At 37.3% G+C, this 22,642-nt stretch overlaps 1 protein-coding gene across 3 annotated transcripts in view; it reads left to right on the forward strand.

Moving 5' to 3' along the window:
• Positions 1-1,590: 1,590 nt before the first annotated feature.
• LOC116722878 (neuropilin-2-like) overlaps positions 1,591-22,642 on the forward strand; it is a 124,432-nt gene continuing 103,380 nt past the window's right edge. The window contains exons 1-2 of one of the 3 annotated variants that reach the window (XM_032567247.1): positions 1,591-2,562; positions 20,316-20,496. In XM_032567247.1, the coding sequence (XP_032423138.1) occupies positions 2,487-2,562; positions 20,316-20,496 (257 nt within the window). In that variant the 5' untranslated portion in view covers positions 1,591-2,486. The remainder of the gene's footprint in view (positions 2,563-20,315; positions 20,497-22,642) is intronic. The other 2 variants (XM_032567250.1, XM_032567248.1) reach the window with 2 other exon arrangements.

Below are 22,642 nucleotides of genomic sequence, written 5' to 3' on the forward strand. Positions count from 1 at the left end.
TGGTCCATAAACACTAATATTATCATTATAAGGGACTGTTCTGCGTCAATTTGTCACTTCTAAGGAGAAGTCGTGTGTATGTCCTCACTTTGTAAGATAGATAATTGGCTACAAAAGCTGTTTCTTTTACAAATGTCTGCAAAATGTTGTCGATATTTGGTTATGTTGAAAAAAACACTTTAACAATTGTGGTGTTTCCATTAAATAAGATTTTTAAAATTAATTAAATTAAAATTAATTAAAATCACACATGAATAAGTTCATGAGATAAGTCATTAAAAAATATATCGTGCCATCATCCTCCTTTCACTTCCTGTTGTCTTCTTCTTTGTGTTCCTGCCAGTAGTAACATTCGGTTTTTGCTCATGTGACTTGTGTGATGCGAAAAAAAGTGTTTCCATTGCATTTCTACATGTTATATTGGGATTTTGTGTGATGGGAAAAAGTAGTGCTTTAGAAAAGGAAAGTGGGGAAAGTGAAGATATTTGGCTGGAGTTCAGTGTTGGTTACCAGGCCTGAAACCTCCTCAAATGTATAAACTACAAAATGAGACACTTAAGTTGAGGCAATAGATTATTAGGAGTGATCTTCTTAAATAAAAATGTAATTATTTCACAATTCCACCCCTTTACTTTGAGACCTCTAAACAAAATATAGCTTTAAGCACACTTAGGATTTTTAACAATATCCCAAGTTTCTTTTGGGGCACTGTTCAGTCTGCTAATCTCCAAAATAACAACTAAGGAGTTGTTATGGTGGTGGCAGCATTGTGCTGTGCGGATGCTTTTTTTTTAAAGAAGGTACAGGAAAGCTGGTCAAAGCTGATGCAAAGATGATTGGTGTTAAATAAATTGTAATTTTGGAAGAAAAACTATTTGAGGCTGAGGCTGAGGCTAAAGCTTCAATGGAATGATTCGGATCAAAGCGTATTTACACATTTAAATGGCCTAATCAAAACCTACACCAGTCCAGATGTCTGACAAAAGTTGAAAGCTGGTGTTCCTGCACTCTCTATATGAACAAAGTGAGTTTGAGCTAATTGCAAAGAAGAAAGGGCAAAATGTGGGTCTCTGTATGTAGCAAAGACATTCCCACTAGTTTCTACAAAGCATTGACCCATGTGGACTGATTGCCAATACACAACCTATAAAAATGTTTTGAAATCATTTTTTTTTACATTATAGCCCAACTTCTTGTTGGAATCTGAATTAGATACAATAAAGTTTGTGGCTATGAAGTAACAAAAACGTAATATAGTTAAAGGGGTATGAATACGTTTGGAATGCAGCATACAGAATGAAAATGCACAGTTTCTTAATATAGAATCCAGATCAAAACAGAAGGAAAAGTAAAGAGAAAGTAAAAAAATAAAAAATAGGGGGGAAAAAAGTCGGATGAAGGCATAACGATGTGTAGGATGTTGAGAGGTGATCAGGCGCAAAAGAGACAAGAGGGAGATGAAGCTGCTCTTTAATCAGTGAGGGGCCACATGGAGGCGGGCCGAGGTGCCCACTGTAATCCGATACACGCTCACGAGCGCACGGCGTGCACGCGCGCCGAAACAGGGTGAACTGAGTGAGCAGTCCCGTTCGCTGCCACAAACCCGGAGGAGACCGGTGGGGAAGGAGCGCGCTGCCGGAGCCTGCCTGCCGGGAGACAGACAGACACACTGAGGCACACGGGCTGCTGCTGCTGCTACTGCGCGTAAAGAGGAGGAGCGGAGGGAGTGGACTGAAGAGCAGAGGGCTGCAGCGGAGAGACGCACAGCTTTCAAGGAGGAGGAGAAGTGGAGACGAACCACGTTTATTTTCTCCGGAGCAGTTTTACGCACGGCAACTGGATCTGCGCTTTATGAGAAATACATTTTTCATTGGCCTGAGAAATAACTGCTGTTGGGGCTGAACATAAAAAGGGAACATTAAAAATGAGAACCTGCCCTTTTTCAGTAGAGTTGTAAACGAAGGCTTAAAGATATGTTTGAAGACCATTTTTTGTTTTAAATTTTCGTTCTTATTTTCTTGCACCCCTTTTGGTTTTACTTGATGACCAAGTTAGATTTTTGTTTCTTTTTCATTTTAATTTGAGTGTCTCTTCTATCCAAGACCTGCTCCAACACACGTTTTGACACTCTGTGGGACACCCTTACCCGGACTGTGCGCACCAACATGGATTTCGCTGGGATAAAACCGTGTTTGCAGTTCAAATCCTACAGACTTTATGCTTTTGTGCTGCATTAACTGCGGTTTCCTGACGAAAAGAAGCAGTGACAATAACTCACATGAACTGTGTAAAAAAGCCAAAACCATATTTCTTGGAGAGCTGCAACACGGCGTTTGGATTGTGATCGTTGCCCCTGAAGGAACTGTGGGAAAAGGACGGGAAAGTTTATTACCGGAACACTTTATTTTTAATACTAACCAAATAAACCAAAAAAAGGAGAGTGTTTTTCATTTTTCTTCTGGTTTCTCGACACCTTGAGGGAAAAGATGGATTCATGTTTATGGTTGTGTGGATGTATTCTGCTGCTTCTTTTGCCTTCAGCTGTAAAAGCTGACGACGGAGGTAAGTTTGTCACCTTTGTCTCCCGCGTAAATCCATGTGTCTCCCTCGGGTTTACATGATGATCTAACCGCTCTTTTGAAAGGGAGTCATGAGTTAAAAGACACAAAACAAAACAAAAAACTCCATTGCGATCTGTGAGGCATCAGAAAATGGTATGAATTGAAAGTCAGTTGTGATTGAAATTCATTTCTTACAACACAACAGCCTCCACCTCATTTAAAATATGGTTTTTGTAACAGAATTGTCTATTTAGTATTGAGTACAATTAAGAGGAAAGTAGTCTATTTTATTTTATTTTTCTATCTGTTCCAGTGCAAACAGTTTGCACCGCTACATCATGGAGACATAGAAGTAAAATCTCAACAACAATAATCTGTGATCAGTTATCTGAATAACCTGTAAGCCATGATGCAGGTTTAGTGGGAGGCTGGTTTGTTTCCGTCCCTGCTGCTCTCGGCGCGTCCAGGAATGGATTGTGCGCTGATCTTGAATGACATCTTCTTCCATCTAATGTTTAACTTAAAGCCCTCTTTTTAGTCGGGTTCTCCCATGTCAACAATAATAAAACCCAAATCCAGCATAATTATAGCCTTAGGAGCGAGTGACGCTGTCAGCGTCTGCATCCTGATCAGAGTTTTACGTCCTTATTTGTGCGGACGCGACCTTATTCCTCGAAAGTTATCCCAAGAGTCTGAAAACTGAACGCAACTTTCAAAACTTATTTTTCAAATCTGGAGCCACTATATTAATTTTCACAGCCAGGTCTGCAGAGAGGTGCTGGTGAAGCTGGCTGGTTTTACTGTCTCCTGCTGGCGGGGGTCAGCTGAGCTCCGTCGCTGCTTGTCTGGTCTTCAGAGCTAGTTCGACTCCTGAATTTCACTTTTTTTATGCACAGTCGTTTCTGAGAGGCACAATTCAACCTCTGCTTATCAGACACTTATAGTATGTGCGTGCATTTACCGTGCCTCTTCACGTGTAGCTACATCGTTTTACGCATAATGAATTTTACGCACCAGATTTCCAGCTCCGAGCAGCTTTGCTGTCCACATGATACCAGATCAGTAGCCACTTGTATTTGTCGCTCTGCTTCCACAGGTGTGAACTTTTTATGCGCTTTCAAGTAATGAACAAAAATCAATTCAGCGGGGAATTTTAAAAAAGGAATACTGCTTCATTTGAGATTACGTATGAGTAGATTTTTATCTATTTGAGTCTTTCAAAAGGGATTCCTTATAATAACGCTTTCGGGTTCATGTACGTAACTATGGAGAAACAAGTCGATTATTGTAGAGAAGAACCTTTCAGTATTTTTAAAGCTCTGTCAGAGGAACTTTTAAGCATCTGAAAACTTTGGTACCCTGTCTGTCAAATGTTTTTTTTTTAAGTTAGTCAGAATTTACAGAAGCCTTTAATATGTTTAAGGTATTAAAACTCATCTGTTTTGATATAAATTTCTTATTTTCTCTCCATGCTTAGATATAAAACATTCTTACAACTTATTAGTAACCGACAAGAAAAAAAATATATTTTCTGTTTTTTAGAGACTTTCTGACTGAATTAGAGAATTAGAGATGCACAAATCCTGCTTTCACTGACCGGTTCTGATTTTAGGTTTTGTCTCATATGCCAACCCCCGATTTGGCGCGATTCAGATTTTGTTTTCTAAGTACTGTAACACAAAAAGATTACAAATACTACACAATAGGGTTTTGAATCCAACTACGGGGGAAAAGAAGGACTTTCTTGGTAGTTTGTGACACTTATTACTCAGCATGCTTTTGACTGACGTGTTTTAGGCTGAGCTTGTGCTTGTTTTGGATACATTTAATGAATAGGGTGGGGAAAAAACTGATTTCTCCTCAGATGCCGATCATAAAGGTAACAATGGCCGATTTCTGGCACACACTGACTCCATCTGGAAACAGAATATCTGCTGACATTAGATGAAACTTTTCCCTGAAGCTTCCCTCCAGCTCTCCCCCCGTGGCTCTCAGTTGAGCATCCAGATCTTCTACAGGATGAAGCTTCCTCAGCACTAAACTTTTAAAGTTGCCTTTCCTTTGCTGTTTCCCGAGAGATGAGCGAGGAAGGCACAGAGAGACGTAGAAGTATATATATATATATATATATATATATATATATATATATATATATATATATATATATATATATATATATAAAGCAAGAGGCTGGAGGAGATGGAAGTGCAGAAAAGAGGAAGTAAGAGACGGAAACAGATACGGGAAGCAGCAGTAAAGATGCGATCCTAACGGAAGAGAAATTTTTAGCCTCGCTGTTTGATCCTGTTTCTTCATTCCGTTTGATCGCAGCTGCGCCTGGAAGGGAGATAAACGGACATAATTGGCCACTCAAGACCAGCTGTCTGCCTCTATAGTGTCTCCACTGAAATACGCTGGATGATGAAACAGGATCACCGCCATACACAGTGTTAGAAGTGCTCCAGCAAATTGCCCACAGGTAGAACTCAGGCTTGAATTATGTTATTAATATAATTGATATGATTGCTCCCACCCAACTTAGGGCCATTTTATAAGTCTAAAGTGGACGGGGAGCAAGCAACTCCACATACATACATGAGCTCTTATATAGCAAATCGGATGTTTCATCTGTTTTGAGGAGTTTTCTTGTATTGCAACTGTAAAATACCCAAAGCAATTATTTACTGCCGCTTAGGCTTAAGGAAAACCTGTATGATCAGTGTTTAATATGACCTCAAGGTTTAAACCTACTTGTGGGTTCAGTTTGTTATAATTAATTATTACATCAGGCTGAGTCAGAGGGCTCTGTAAGCCATCAATAAAACAAATTATCCATTTCACTTGTTCGCCTAATGAGCTTTTGCCCATTTTAGCGCCCTGCCACAAACATACAGTGCTTTTCCAAAGACAAACTTTATGTAATTTGCCATGTTAGATGCCAACTGAAGTGAAATGCAGTGGGATTTTTAAGTCTTTCAGTGCCAAACTGGTGTTATTGCTCGATTTGCGTTTGGATTTGTCTTTGTTCTTTGCTTTGGTTCTTCTGGTTTGGGTTTATTTTTGTGTTTTGTTCTGATTATTATTATAATTAGCCAATGTTGTTGTCTTTTTAACTCATGTCCTCTCACAGCTTCTGTGAATTCAGTGTAACATACCTGACCATGGCCCACTAATGGCCTCCCCAGCATTTAAAAATCCCTTTTTTTCAGTCAGTTCTTTGCCAGTTCTCTGTTCTGTTGCAATGCTTCCTGTTCCTCTTGTGTTTCTCACTGGTTTTGATCTCTTCTTTGTGTTGTGCACATGTGCTAGCAAATTTGCTTCATTTTGTTATTCCCCTAAAGTTCCCCAACTGGAATGATTCATGACAAGTAGCGTATAATTGTGAAGTGGAATGAAAAGGATGGTTTATAAAACTATGCAAAACAATCTTTTTTTGGATACCAGTTTTGCACATCTAAAGACTGAGATTTCAAAATTATCTTTGGAAATAAAAACAAGCTCAATTAGTGTGCATAAACAGCAGTGGGCCTTTTGAATGCATGAATAGTTTCAGATGTTTTGCACCCTGACAAGATTGCTTTAACCTGATTTAGCTCTGTTCAACTTTCAGTAAATTCTAACCAACTTCTGTGCACCTACTATATGATGCTGCCACCACTATGTGCCAAAGAGTACTTGTACAATGTCAGTTTAGATGAGTGTATAGTTCTGTGAGTTATGTTCATAGCCTTATGTATTGTTTTATAATCTAAACCTGCTTTAAAATTCAACTCCACATTATCTCTGACCTGTTTTGTATGTCTATCAGTTTTCATGATGCTGTATTCCCAAAAATATAAATTTTTTTTAACTAAATGACAAAAGCGACAGGTTGCATTGAATTTTATTTAGAGGTATGACAATAAAACTAGCTAATTTGCTCCCATTTATTCAAGTTTTATTTATAAATCACATTGAAGACCTTGACTAATTTTCCAAATTTTTACAAATATTCTCCACTTTAAGCTCATTTTCACTCAAAAGTCCAGTAAAAACATTGACATTTGGAGATGTAATGTATAACATGTGGAATAGTTCAAGGACATGAATGCTTTTGCACATCACTTCATCCCTGCAGAGTTTAGCTGAAAATATTGAAAACATTCCAGCTGTTTGAATTGAATTTGGATAAATAATTTTAATAACTTTTGATTTAAAGAGGGCATTTAACACACAGTAAATGAAAATGTGTTCCACATAGACAATTAGCAGGTGAAATTAGAAGGCGTTTCTGTATGCATTGCATATTTCCCTGGATATCTCGCAATTTTCTCTTGAGATGTTTTTCATTACAGCTGCATTGTCAGACGTGTTGATTCACAGGTGCAGAGGGTAGGAAGGCATAAAATACAATCTATTTACAATGACTTACCTGGAGGAATTGTAAACTTTGCTCCCAGCAGAGCGCACTGAAACAATGGAGCAGTAAAAACAAAGCGTGAGGGAGGGAGGAGAAAATATAAGTAGCGTGAAGAATCTTGAGTGTTGCAGGGCATAAAAGAGGGAGGTAAAGGGAAGAAATAGAGGCAGGGAGAGAGGAAGAGAGAGTGGGAGTATTATAGGGCGTTAGAGTAACAAGAGGAGAGCAGCTGGGTGTGAAGCAGTAGTTGAGTGGAGCCACCTGCAGTAAACCAATCCAGATTTATTCCTCTCCTCTGCTGAGCTCAGGAGGGTTTCTGGCCAAGGTATGGCATTAAATACACTCTGATTATGATGTATGGAAGGTGGAGGACTCAGATTTATGCCTAAACATATGATTTAATTCACATTTTCATCCAACGGAGCCTACTATTTACAGGTCTACTCATCATATTTTTACTGTTTACAGGCAGTATTTTCTTTATGTATAGTTTTGTCATTAAGTATATTTTTTGCAGAATTGAGAAAAAAATAAAGATTTCTACATTTCAGTGGAAATTGGGTTCAGGTCATTCTCTGCTACAACTGAGCGAGCAGGTGACTCTTTGCTGGAGACTTTCCTTGGATTGTGGTTTAATTATCCTGCAGGAAGCAGGTGTTTTCCACCAGGTTTCAGGATTAGCAGTTATCGCCTTTCATCTGTCTTCCTCAAATGACGATTTTACAAAGATTTCTTTTCTCTTATTTTCCTGAAGCCACATTCAAGCAGTCTAAAACACTGAGAAAAGTCACAGCTTTTTGCCCAAACCATGTATCCATAGTATTTAGCTTTTATATATGGCTACATTCATGTAGTAGAGAAATGCGACCAAAATCCAATTCTTTTTTTCGCCCATATGTGAACCATATCTGACTTTTTCATTCTGAACTTGAACTTGATCTTCTTACCCCCCAAAATCTGATGTGTGTCACTTTCAAATGTGGTACTAAATTGAATACATATTCAATAGTTTTAAAAATGTCTGCAGTCTGAACTGTCATTGCACCTTTTATCCAACTTGTATGTTTTATCCAACGTGTCATGATTCTTCACCAGAAGAAGCCAGATATGGTAAATCCAGAAGTAAACAAAGGGTGCTTTCTTTTTCTGTCCTCCTGTTCTTTTGTTTTGATCTTGTGAGAATGTCAGCTTTCGTTGTGCAACAATTTCAAAATTGATCCTTAGACGATGACATCGATTATTACTTCTAAAGAGTGCACTGATGTGTGACGTCTACATTCTTCTGCCCATTCGGGTCATAAATGGCTTCATTTATGACCCGGTCTCTCTGACTGACTTCTCTTCCAAATGACTTCCAAAATGCACAAGAAAAATATTGTCAATCCAGTTCATTTTCTGTCTACCTAGAGACCTTTTCCCAGTTGGATGTGTCCAGAAAATCGCCAAAGGAAGGTATCCATTAGCCAGTCCAATTAAAGGCCCCAACCACCTTTACTGATTACTGACACCTTGTTTGGAAGAACCATCATCGACAGAGTTCTTCTTTATTTCTGAGCCCTTCACCCTATAAAGGGAGCTAATTTCAGTAACTTATATCTGAAATGCTGTTTACTCTTTTATGACCCAAGTTGAGGGCTAGAATGTAGTCTAAGCTGTTAAATGGAGGGCATCACTTTGTGGCTCGGTGCTTTCCTCACCACCCACATTACTGCAGAGAAGGCATCAATCGTCTATCCATCTCCTACTATCACCTGTGAACAAGACACCAAGATACTTAAACTCTTCAATGTGATGCAGTGACTGACCCTGGCAGGATCATTCCTGCTCACTTCAGCTGCTTCACACCACTCTGCTGCTTGTTGAAGGTCATGGCCTGAAGATACAAGCGGATGAGGTGAGACCCTGAGGTTCCCAACCGTGACCAGAGTCCATGCATGAACAGCACAAACAAAATTGGTGATAAAAGGGAACCATGATGGGGCCCAATCCACAGGACACAGGTCTTGCTTTAATAAGAGAAGAGTGCTCTTTCAGTCTTCTGAAATAATATTGACTAATAAGGTAGGGGGGCTGGAATTAGAGGGGGGTGTTTTAGTAGCATCAACAATGTAGTTCACAAAGAGTGAATAAAATTTAAGCCAATTATCCTTTGGCACATTTCTCTCTGTGTTTCTCTCATGTAAAAAAAGAGAAAGGACAATTAGGGTGTCCAGCAGGATGTTCTAATTACAGTTATCATGTCATTAGTAAACTGTTAGCATTCTCGTCTGTTTATTGGCCATGTGTAATCACTATAGTAATTATAGAAAATGGGGAGAGTAGAGCGTCGAGTTCTGTTTGTCCACTTGTAAAGAAAAAATATCCTCAGATGGCAGCCGAGATCACGCAAATCCTTCAAATTGGGATATTTGCCTTTTCCTCGCTTCTTCAAAACCTTCGCACACAAAGAAGAATGTTTGTATAATCGAGTCTGTGCACAACCCAAGTCCCTGGAGAGTCAGCAGGGTGGTGCGAGGCCACAGGTTGTTTTCCTTTTTCTCTCTCTCTTCACGCTGAATCATCTTGTTGTTTTCCCCTCCTTTCACGCCACTTCACTTCGTCTCTAATAGCGCTCTCTGTCTCTTTTTCCACACATCCCTCTGTCAGTGTTTTCTCTCTCACCCCGACTTAAGAAAGCTCCCTCACCTCCTGTTCTTCTCGCTCCGACACGGTGGGAAATCTCTTTACTGTTTCAGCCGCTCTTTGTGTTTTCCTCTTTCTGCCTATTCTCTCTGACTCTGTCAATCTATGTTTTCTCACACTTGTTGGAAATCCATTCACACAATTTGTTAGACACTCTCATTCATACACTTCTGAGAAGCCTGATGTGGAGCATTAAGCACACTGCCTTGAATGTGATTCCAATCACTTAAAGGAGTACACCAGATAAACCGTCCATTGATGTTTGCATATTCTTTCCATAATTGGGATCCAAGAAGAATAGGAAGGCGATAGCAGGCTGTATGCTAATGATTGGAAATCAGAACTTGAATCTTCAAATAATATGACATCTAACTGAACCATGTTATCGTTAGGAGTTGGAAAACCTGTGGGATTGGCTATTTGTTGTCAATTATAAATTGTCAATCTAATCTGTTGATTTTCTTCTCTTCCTTCATGAATGTGAACATTTTACTCTAAGGGTCCATTCTCATTAGCCCTATTTAGTCCACACTTATTGAACTCTACTGGAAAATTTGTTTGGGGATGTAAACCATTTTTATAAATATAAATCTTTAATGGGTGCATGTAGAAAGATGTCCTGCAATGAATTCCTTACCCATATAGGAAAGGAAAAACATCCCAATACCTTAGCAAGAATGGCAGTAATAGAAATAAATACAATGTGTATCTTAAAAGACAATTGAAGAAGCATTAAATGAACAAAATCACACATTTAAGATGTAACTAAATGATGATGTTAGACCTAGTACATAAATTCTAGAGAAACCTCTTTTTAGTACCTTTTATGATCCTTGGACACCATGCATAAAGCATTAAAAGTAAAAAACCTGAGAATAATATAGAAATTATAGTGTGAGTCATGAAACACCGCAAGTTTTAGGTTTTAATTTTTTAGTTGCTTTGCTATAAAATACCAGTATTCTTTGAAAATAAATTAGGAGTTCAAACTCCTTTTTGGATCCAACTCTGGTCTAAAATGTGACTTCAAGGTTGGCATACCATTTATATTGCAGTCATTTAAACAATATTTACAATTTCATTTTAATGTCCAGTCTCTGGAGGCCATGACAGGACTGCTATGTGGTCAGGACCAATCATTGTACAGTTATGGAGACATCTAAAAACTTCTGTAATCATAGACTTTTTCATAATTTTTCACATGCAGACTATTTTTTCCCTCCAACTTTTCTAAGGATATTTTCTTAACATAAATGCCTCAAAACATTTTCTATGAGTTTTTGTGTAATCGTGAAGTCTATTAGAGTAATACATCCCTCTGTTGTCTTTGGTAAAGTGTATATTACACAGGCAGCTCGAACATAAATGCTAGTGAGTAGAGTTGCTTTGTAGATCTTCATTAAGAGTCTGTTACCATTTAAGCAGACATGAACAAATTACCCATTACTAATCTGTGAGTTCGACTGTTCTAACAAATGCTGTCACTTGTTTTCAAAGTAGTTTTGGCATGGAACTTGTATTTAACACTGTTTTCTTCTCAGAGTGTCATTTTGGATTAGAAACCCCTATAACTTGAAAGGCTTCATCCTCTGTCAGTATTTTTTTTCGCCATTACACACTCAGTTTTATTTTTTATGACTCATTTTGTCTCCCTTTCCCCCCTTGCTGTGTTTAGTCTCAGATCCTTTGTAGTTTTCTCCCTGTCATCATTCTCTGTCTTTAATCCACACTCACTTGGTAGGTTTCCACTGTGTGTTAAAGCAGAACACCTGGAGAACACAGCCCCACCTGTTTGTGTGTGTTTGTGTCTGTGCCAATATGTGTGTGTGTAGGTTATTTTTTTGTCCAGTGAGCTTTTTTGAGTTGCTGACTTTCTCCTTTTTGTTGATGAGAGACAGATGTTCTTGCATTACTCTCTCTTTCTGACATTCACCCTCCTCTGACTTCTTTTGCTTCTTTTTAGCCTCTGTTTTTTATTTTTCTTCAAATTTTATATCAAACTTTTGTTACAAGAAATAAACTTTTGAAAAAGAATTGAACTTTTTCAAATTTTCTGACATTACAGCTACGTATTTCAGCGTATGTCATTCAGTGTTTATGCAGCATATCAACACAAAGTAGCACATGATCAGGAAGTTTTATTTTTTTCAACTAAACTTTTAAAAAGTTTGTTGTGCATTTCTGCAACAGCAATTGTCTTGCAACTTTTGAGCGCATCTCAACTCCAACAGACATAAATACAATGGCTGAATTCTGCTAATGTGTCACTATTTTGATACTAATCTGCATCTTAAAGTTGCAGGTAGAATTAAAATCATTAGGACTATAACCATTGCTTTTATAGCCAGTTGTTTACCTCCATCCATTTTCCATTTTCCTTGCTAAAGTATAGGATTTCCACATCACAGTTTGCAACTAGACCAAAGAGTTAAATTTTGCTCTGATCTGCCCAACAGCGACCAACTATTTCTTGGTATTTATGGATTTGTATTGTGCTATTTCCATTTTCAGAAGATGGAGTTAGAGTTCAAGTTTCAAGTTTATTTGTATAGTACATTTCAGCAACAAGAGTGCTTTACATCATGAAATCATCATGCAGTCACCAATTGCAAAACAATCAATAAACATTACATTTTGTCAAATGCCATCAATAGACATCAACTATGTTGATCAGTGTTCCATTTACTACTAATCAAATGCAAATAAAAGCTGAATGTACGGCACACTTTAGCTTTTAGTTATAAAATGTTTTGAAAACCATTAACATGTACTTTCCAGTTCATGGTTATGCAGTAACTTGTATTGGCCTATGATATTAAATCACTTTGAAGTTTGTGGTTGTAATATGTCAAATTGTGAAAAAGTTTAATGGTTATTAATAGTTTTAAGGCTTGTTATTCATGTAGCAAAAGTTGTAGACCTCAACTAGTCTCCTGGGCACCATTTAAGGTCAGAATAACGAGAATTTATGACTCACTGTGCTGTTTGGATTATCGGGGCCAGAGCTGGTGGACAGTAAGTTTACAGCCTTCTTCTTAACTAGCTTGCTGGTGTGGTGGGGAAAAAACGTTTTATTTTTTTGCACTTTCATGAATTAAACACCAACTGTTGATAACGCTTTCATTACGGGGTCAGGCTGATGGAAATAAATGTGGATTTCGGCACAATTACTAAGTTCATGCAGGCTAGCGAATCGATTTCTGTGCTCTGAAAGCGTCTGTTTTGACTCAAATTGTACAAAGCTGGAAGTGAGCTCAGAAACAAGGTCAGAGCATTTGCATTTGGTGCCAATAAAACAAGGATCTACCTCATTTGAAAGAAGGAACGTCATGAGTTTATTTTCATATGACTTCCAGAGAGAATATGCAACTTATTTCTGCACTGAGACAGCTGTGGGTGTGTGTGTGTGCGTGTGGGTGTGTGTGTTGAGGGTTGCACTTGTGGGGAAAAGTTGCTGAATAGGTGTTATCAGGATGCAATACCAAACACGGCAGAGAGCCATAAATAATGCAGTGACCTGTCTTATATCCCTGCTTGACTGCTTAGCACCATTTACCGCCACTTATCTTGCTTGCGTGTAGGGGTGGGTATGTGTGTGTGTGTGTGTGGTCTGAATCCAGTGATGTCTAAGCCAGACGAGGATAAGCGATGTTCAGCGGTTTTTGTTTGCACATTTGTTGTGAATATGTGGTCCAAATACAAACCTCTCCCTGATGATCTCCACATGCTCCTGTGGTTTGGGAGGGAAAAAAGGCTGTGTTGTGTGAAAATGAGGGTCAACGGGAGGGAAGTGTTTATGGAAGGGACGGAAGCTGAAACAAAGAAGAATTTGGGGTTTTCATGTGGTTTCCTTGGCCTTATAAAAGTCGGAGAAGGATGCTGCACAAGTCTAAAAGCACAGTTAAATGTGAGTACTTTTTTGCTGTTTGATCATTCATGGCATGATCTGAGTTTTTTTTTCTTTTCTTTTTTTTGCCAGATCAGCATATCCTCCTTACAGCATGCAGATCACAGATCTTCAGTGTAGAATACAAATTAGAATTCCAATTGATTTTGTGTTGGAAGCTGTGCTTACATGCTTGATTCTCCTCATTTACTCTAACAAAACATGTCTCACTCTCCCCGTTCTCTTTGTATAGGATGCATAACAAAAGTATTCACACCCCTGAACTTGTATTTTATTGTTATTTTATATGATAGACTTGTATCTATCAACAGCACATAGCAAAATGTAATTCCTTGATTTTATTAGAAATCTGAAAAGTGTGGCATGCGTTTACTGTATACCCGCAGTAAACCCATTTCTCTGATACCTTTAAATTTAATCTAGTGCAACTAGTAGAAAACGTCTAGGTTTACTTGTAGAGCACCAATCACATACAGGGTAATTGTTTTGTATCATATCAAAGGAACTGAAAAGATGTCAAAAAATAGAATTTAAAAATTTCTTGAAGGTACGTAAGAGGTATGACACAGTATTAGGGTAATACTAAGAAAAAATTACATTATGAGAACAATATTATATTACGAGAATAAAGTCATAGTATTATGACTTAATTCTCAAAGTACTGACTTTATTCTCATATTATTATGATTTATTCTTGCGTTATTTTGACTTTGTTCTCAATATGATTTCTCGTAATACAACTTTATTGTATTATTTTGACTTTATTCTCGTACGACTTTATTCTCGCAAATTATTATTTTTATTTTTATTATTACGGCCCTAATATCTTTCATACCTTATGGACTTTACAGGCTTTAAAGTTTTAAATTCTATCCTTGGATAACCAGAGAGTCGGTCCGATTTCCTGGTTTCTTTCAGCATTTTGGCAGAAGTGTGTTAGACAACCAACAGCTGCATGCTTGATTTGTTTTTTCTTTTCTCCAGAGACCTGTACAGGCAACATTACAATAATCTAACCTATTTAAAATAAGCACAGCATGTTTCTGTTTCTTATTTTGACACAAAAATCTTTTTTCTGACAATATTTATAAGGTTATAGTGGGATATGGTCTATATGTAATATGGTCTGAATACTGTTAAGATTTAGACAAAAATCCTTACAGACACCTACCGGTAGTTTTCTTTTGCCTCCTCAAGTCTGGTAAGTTTTAGTATCAAACAATAACTTTTGGACATGCAGAGCCACTAATGTTTGGTCAAGTTCATAGGTGAGCATAGGTGTTGTAAAATTTTGTACTACTCAATGATCTTGGGGGTTCACGTAGATGCTGAATAAAAGTGACTTGAGGATGGAGCCTTGAGAAGCTCTACATATAGCCTTTGTTCACTTGGATTTCTGATTAACACATAAAACAACGTAGCGGTGGTTTGCCACAATAAGATATGATGTTAGTCAATAACAGACAACTTTGACTAAGCTAGTCAAAATTGTTCTTCAAAGTATAGATTTAGAAGAACTAAGTTACTGTATTTAGACCTGTACTTGTAAAAAAATAAGTGCATCTGTTAAAAAAAAGTCATTTTCCTACAAATATGTGGTACCTGGGGTTTGTCAATCACATAAATTCCCACTAAAATTTACTGGATATTTTAGTGTAACTCTAAAAAGTTTTAAAAAATTGTTCTTCAAGGCACACTACAGGCTTTCTTCTGTTTTAAAGAATGCCTAGCTCTCCCTCCTTGCGTATATCATTGCCTTTCCACTGCAAGGACCTGACATTTCATTTCAATGTGCATATATCTAAATGATTGTGTGTGCAGATGAGCTAACACAATCAAATCTACTTTAAATGGCACCTAATGCGAGATGATGTCATCTGTGAACTCTTGAGCTCAATTTATGTCACTTGCTGCCTTGTTTGGATTCAGTAATTGTTTAATGACTTTGCGTGGATCTCTTGGGATTGATATTTTCTTAAAGAGAAGCAGAAACAATATTTCATACAAACCGATCAGTCTGATTCCTCAAATGCTTAGAAGTACTATCCTTATCAGCTATAGATCAAAGGTGAGCGACGGTAGATGAGAGGGAGCCATAATGCTGAAAACTGAATTAACAGAGAAAAGCTCTATGCTGCTCAGTTGGGTTTTGTGCAGGTGGTTGAATTGTTTTCTTCTCTAATTCTTCATCAAGAAGACAGTTGGTTGAGGATGACAGTTGGCTGTAAGAAAATGATAAACAGTCTGGGTAAATTTTAAAGGCCTGTCTGTATCCGCAGCCTTTTTCTGTTATGATACATAGAAGATTTATGGTTTGATCAGTCTGTTCTACTAACAGCTTCCCATCTCTCAGATTTGCACTTTGCAAGTTGTTGTAGTTCTTTGCATAACAATTACAAGAACCACTGTTTATGTGCAGTAAATACCATTTATATAATATGGGATGGATGGTTAGACTTTTTTTTTCTGTTTGCTTTTGCCTCAGTTGCTATGATTTTGGCCAAAAGAAAAGTATTGGGTGTGTTTTATTGTTTAGTATGAATGTTGAACATTGAGACATGAAAACAGTAAGACATGACATGTCTAAATATTTACAAAAAAACACAAGGAAACGTTGGATGCTTAATTTAATTCGAAATGGGTCATTTGAATTCTAGATCAACAAATGTATTGTTTTTACTAATTGCTTAGTTTTATACAGATATTGTAGCGATACAAGACAATTCAAGCTAATTTTGTAAACTGAACCAAAGCCATTTCAACTCAAAGCCACCTAACTTTACAAAAGCATCTGTTAAATTCGGTTGAGTTTTGTTCAATTAAATTCAATTCAGTTTCATGACACTGTTCATTTGAGTTTAATATTTTTAACCATGTTCAACATAAACAGCACTTCAGTTTGTGACGAAAAAGCAATCAAATCTAAATGAACGCAATTTTTCAATCAAATATATTTGTAATCTATTAAAGTTTACGACTATTTCTCACACATCACCCCTTGTAAAGGCTTGATTAGACAGAGCTATCTAAGCAAAGCTGGTTGGTGCTGCCTTCAGATTCTGGAGTGGTTAAACACTAATCCAGGTGGTGCTGACACAAAATGCGCATGGCTGGGTTACACGGCTCTTGTAACTCTACTCCTGTATTTCTGTGTGTCACCAGGGAGATTGGAAACAGATAGGAGATGGACGGGATTAGTTGGTTCTTAGAGTGAGGGAGAGGGAATTAGAGAGATCCAGACTGCTGATCATTAATTGTTAGCAGACAGAGTAAGGCAGACACCAGGTACAAAAGCCAAAATGTCAGTCATGTTGTTTGCTGACTGCTGAAATCTGATCTCCTCTCTAAACTTCTCTTGCTTGAGACTTAAACGGTTTATATGTATCAGATCCTGAGTTGACCTGTTTTTTATTGCTATACATTAATCAAAATGAATCTAATAGCTATTTCTTATGAATTTTAAACTGTAATAATTGCATGTAATGGTGATATCTGGTTATGTGTTTATGCTGAGCCTTATGTGTGCATGTCTTACTCCTCTCAGAGATGGTTTACAGTAGGCAGTCTATTAATAGCTTTAAACCATGTTGTATTCTGCTGAGCAGTTTGGCTTGGCTATGCTAGCCCTCTCAGCACAGTGGTAATAAATAAAACGTCATAGCACAGAAGGCCTGATGGTGGCTTACACAGCCTCCTCAGACAGACTCTGCTCTCTTCAACATTTCTCCGGGAGGCATGTCTCGTGATGCGTATTTAGCCGTGGCTCAGTAAATAATGAACTCTGTCAGGAGTCCAATTGTGAGTTTGTTCTCCTGTTCTCTGGAAAACAGGAAATTATTTTAGGGTGTTGCATACCAGCCAAGTATTTTCCCATCAATCAGCCAGCACTGGCAGATGCTGTTTTCATTTAAATAACCTAGTCTGTCGTGGCCATCGTTTTCCCTAAATATTTACAGAAAATCCATCTGCTTTTTTGCAGATACAGTGATTTTTTTTCACTATTATTATTTGTTACTGCTGAAATAAGGCTATCTATTGTGGTTGCTTTTTCAAAACTGTAATCAAGAGACATTTTCCTTTTACTTCCTTGAGCAAGCACTAGTCACACTTTAAATCCTTAAATGACATTGTGGTTATTTATACTGCTTTGTGAGAAGAGAGTCTGTTACTACAGTTTTCTGTTACTTTATTTGTGCTACTTCAATTTAAATTCTTACTTAAATTTAGAGGTCTAGATTAATATTCCCTAATGTTTTCTGACAATCTTCCAAAGATTTTCTTTGGTATTTGTGTGCTTTTTAATTATTTTAATCTATTATCTAGCTAATTTCAGAGTTTAAGTTCACAACCACCTTGTTGTTAATGTAACGTGATGTGATAGAGCAACACAAAGCAGTGTACAATTGTGAAGTAGTGGAAAATAGGCAGAAAGACCATATTGTAATTCAACTGCACATTTAAAGTGTACGCCATAAGAAATACTGTTCCAGTTTGCGGCAATCTACATTACACATGTGGAAGAAGTTTTTCCACTCAAATGAGACCAAAATTTAACTGGGTTTAATCAACCAGCAAAAGTGAGGAAAGCAAAATGTTGTGCTTTACCCTAAATACCTCATCTCCACACTGAAATATGTTGGTAGCAGCATCATTCTGTGGTGATTTTATTCCACCGGGACGGGGTAACTGGTCACAGTTGGTGAAAAGCTGACTGACTTCAATAGCGTTTAATGCAACTAAAGTTTCAGCAAAAGTTGACTCTCAAATCATTGTGTTGGGGGATGTGAGTTCAAATACCACACTGTCCAAATTTTAATTTGTAAATAGAATGCACTGTTTTCACTTCAGATGTATTTACTTATTTTGTCTATCACATAAAATCTTAATAAAATGAAGTTTGTTGTTGTAACATGACATTTAAAAAAAATTACTTTCTTGTAAGAAACTGTAAGACGGATAGAGCAAGAAATTAGTAAAAGGTAAAGATTGTGAAAAGCAAATTAATAGAAACCTATAATTATATTTTGACTTACAGTTCCTGAATAGTTAGGTGTTCAGAGCTGAGAATTTGTGCAGTCAATCAAAAAAAGCAGCCACCGTTTTAGTACAACAGAGCCCATACATTTCGTACAGTAGAGTTGTGTGTGTTATGCTGCTGGGTGAAAGAGATATGAATGTGTTGCCCATCTGTGTCAGATTGAATCTGCAGCTGTGAATAAGTGACATTGTTTATGACATGAGACAGACATATGACTGCTGACAAGTGGATCCGCTCTGTGACAGTAACTGTGGCTTCTGGAGGGCTGAGTGTGTATGATGGCAGGTCTGTGTGTCATCATGAACCACAACAATGCCTCTGTTCATCAGGTTGTTGAGCTTCTCAGTTTCTCATATCCTGTCTTTATGAACAGATCTCTTATTTGATTGTTCTCCTTATTTTTTACCCCAATTACAGATCAAATCAAAATTAAAACAAAATTTTTTGATAATTGTTTTGATCTACAACAAATACATAACACTGACCTTGATGGCACTCTTATCTGCTGATGTCAACTTCGAAGTTTTCTTGAGAGCTTCTCCTAATTTTTTGTCTTTACTTTCAATTTCTTTCTTCATGATTTCTTCTAGTATCTGAAGCACATCTGTAATAAACATTGAGATAATAAATTATTTAAAACTATTTTCATATTAGCACATTTTAGGAAAGGTTAACCCCTTTAATTAGAGACACAAACAATTAATAGACGTATGATCAATTGTCATTTAATGCTTCATTAGATTAAAATAATTTCAATCGATTAACTAATAACATCAGTCTTGTAGTTTGGCCACCATCCAGCAGATTCATCAGTCAACCTTAAACTAGCCAGAGACAGAAATAAAGATGGCAGAGCCATACCAGAACGGGAAACTGAAATGCACTTCTGTTTTTAAACATGAACAGTCGACAAACTCCTTTAATTTCACCTTACCAGCGCTCATTCAAGAAATTGTTCAAATATATCTTGTTTCTTGGTTTAAATTTAGCATATTATGAAAAGTGTAGCCTTTTATGTTGTTGATACAACACAAAACTAAAGGTTTTTTTTTTTTTAAGAAAATGGCCGCTTGTCGCTACTTTCCCCCGCTTTGAACCATGCGCTTTTAGCCCGGTGCGGCTTTTCTGTGGCTTTTTCTTCAACCACCAGGGGGCTCTTTAGCAGGAAGTGAATCATTGGAAGTCAAAATTGAAAATCAAAGAAGAAAGTGCTGCTTTTCTTTTAGAGCAAGCACATGCTAGCAGCAGTCACGACGGAGAAATGTTTTCCAACTCATACCACCTCATCATGGAAACCACACGAAGAAGTTCATATGATGCAGCTTTTAAGTTGAAGGGTATCGATCTGGCAGTACAGGAGGGAAATAGAGCCGCTGGACGTAAGCTCGGCGTGAACGAAACCCTGGTTCAGCGTTGGAGACGCAGGGCTGCGTCCTTAATAAATTCAGCAGATTTATTAAGGACGCAGCCCTCTGCAGGAGAATAGTTTTAAAACCGAGAAAGGCGGAGATACCAGCGGCTTATAGCTTATATATGTACGTTTCCAATAAATAAATAACAAACTTTTGTAGATGCGTCTTATAGTAAGGTGCGCTCTTTAGTCCGGAAAAACAGTAATTGTTGTCACCAATCTTTAAAGTAAGATCTTCCTGTAAATCTAAATAAATTGAAAAATAAATCTCATTTTTTCTGATGTCACTCATGCATTGTCTGTTTCCATTCACCCAGCCTCTGAGCCATGCGGTGGGAACTTAGATGCCACGTATGCCGGCTACATCACCACCCCTGGCTACCCGCAGGAGTATCCACCCCACCAGAACTGTCACTGGGTTATCACGGCCCCGGAGCCATCGCAGCGCATCGTCCTCAACTTCAACCCACACTTTGAAATGGAGAAGCTGGACTGCAGGTGAGCGAAAAACACACGGATGATCCTGATGACTGGCAGACAAAAAGGCTGTAGAGAGAAATATTGAGAATGAATTGATTTAAACAGTGGGGACATTTAAAGTTATATGAGACGCTACAGTGAGTCTGAGTTTCTTGTTTCTGCCTGCAGCTTTGGGTCTCGCCTGTTTCTCAGTGAGAGTTGCTGGTGAACTTCAGCCCACTCTCCTTCTGTTTCTCTGGCTTTCACTTTGCCATAATAATCACTTTGGGACCTCCCTAGATCCCCTATCTCTAATTATCAAAGTCTAATTACGACACATTTACTGTTCCAGCAGGCTTTTTCACACTTTGGCTGCATTAAAACAGATTAGAGGATTTGGTGTTCGTCACGTTTTTGGGCTGTTTGGGTTTGGTTGCACAGCGAGGCCGACGGGAAGACACCATTAAATCAAAATCAAGCAACCAGCAATAAAGTAAGGCTGAAAGATAAATTGTGGAAAATTGCACTTTTGGATTAGAGTTTTAGGAGGCAATCAGAAATCATGTTAACTCAAAAGTCTATTTCTCAAATAAATAATTTACTCACTCACTGAATCATGTTCACCAAATAAAAAAACAATAACTGAATTTGGAGTATCCAGTTGATTTTACTTTTGTTATGCTTTGTGCTTGCACTATTCTTCAATGAAAAAGAAAATCTTTTAACTTAGGAGATTTCTTTTTTTGCACGTTATAAAATAGTCTAAAAGACAAGGACGTTAACATTAGCAAGCCAATGTTGACCTCTTTCTAGAAAAGGAATTTATTTAATTGCATTTAAACAGCAATGTCCGTACCCATATTTGAAATCTTAGCCAGTTCTTGTGGAGCTTACTCATATGTTTTGGTAAATTTCATGTTGCAGAGGTCAGTGTTGCTTCAGCTTTAATATTATTACAGAAAATCTTTTTCGAGCAGCCTTTGATAAATTGAATGTCTGTTCAAAAGCTTTATTCCAGTAATTCTCATTTTTGTGTACATTCTCTCTGTTTTCTGGCCTTTGTTTTTTTTCCATGTCTCTTTCTGGCTGTACAGCCATGCACTTTCATATTAACAGTAGCAAAAATTGGCTGCAGGTTCTGTGGCATTTTGTGGTTTTGTGAGATTTCTTTTAGCATCTTGTGGTTTGCTCTCAGGGCAAAGCTGCTTGTGCTCCAAGGTCATGTTGGCATTTGATTATTGCAAGACTTTTTTCCATCAGTGCGACGGATGATTTCAAGTTATTTTAAGATAAGTAGAAATCCATTAGTCAGACTCATTACTTGCTACAATCAGAGATTTCTAATTTACACAGATTTTTGATCTGGTATTCAAGAGTCAAAAGCACACTATTTTAAATTGTCTGAGATTTTATAATGGAAAGCCTCCTGCAAAATACAAAGAAATGATCTAATTTTGTGTACCTGATGTGATACACCTTTGTGTGATTTTAGCCATTTTAGATAGGATAAAAATGAGGTTGTCTTAATATATTCCTCAACAAAAAATGCATTTTCATTATATTTTACAAAGGATTTTATTTTAAAATGTATTCAGTTTTTATTATTTGGCTATGTTAGTTTTGTTATCATTTAATTTACATTTTAAATTTCCACGTTTAGATCTCTTAAAATCACATGCACACTTTCATGCGGTGTCCTAATGTTTTCATGTAACTGTACACTATTGCTGTTGCTCATTTGGCAAATATCTCACTGCAAAAACAAAAAAAAGCTTGCTGAGTAATTATTCTCTAATTTCTAGTGCAAATAAGACAAAACTTACTTACCAGTAACTTTTCAGCAAGATATAGGAGATTGTTTTGTCAATAATTAATATTAATGAAAAAGTAATTCTGGCAGATTATTTAACTTGTTAGAAGACATTTTTCCCATATTATAAGATAACTATAAGATAAACAAACAACGATCAGTGGAGGATAAATATAGTTTTTGTGACATAAAAAATAACTGTGGTTGGGAATATTCAGAGAGTCTGAAACTTACAATAATTAGCTGAGTAAGTTAGGATTCACAGGTCGTACTTCAGTGTGGTTTTTTTGACCAATATTTTTGTACAACCTCTTCAAACTTCTTTACTGCATCTGATGGCAAACCTCCAAGTCAATACTGAAAGTAGAAGTTACT

The sequence above is a fragment of the Xiphophorus hellerii genome, chromosome 7 (assembly GCF_003331165.1).
Source record: "Xiphophorus hellerii strain 12219 chromosome 7, Xiphophorus_hellerii-4.1, whole genome shotgun sequence".
Lineage (NCBI taxonomy): Eukaryota > Metazoa > Chordata > Actinopteri > Cyprinodontiformes > Poeciliidae > Xiphophorus > Xiphophorus hellerii.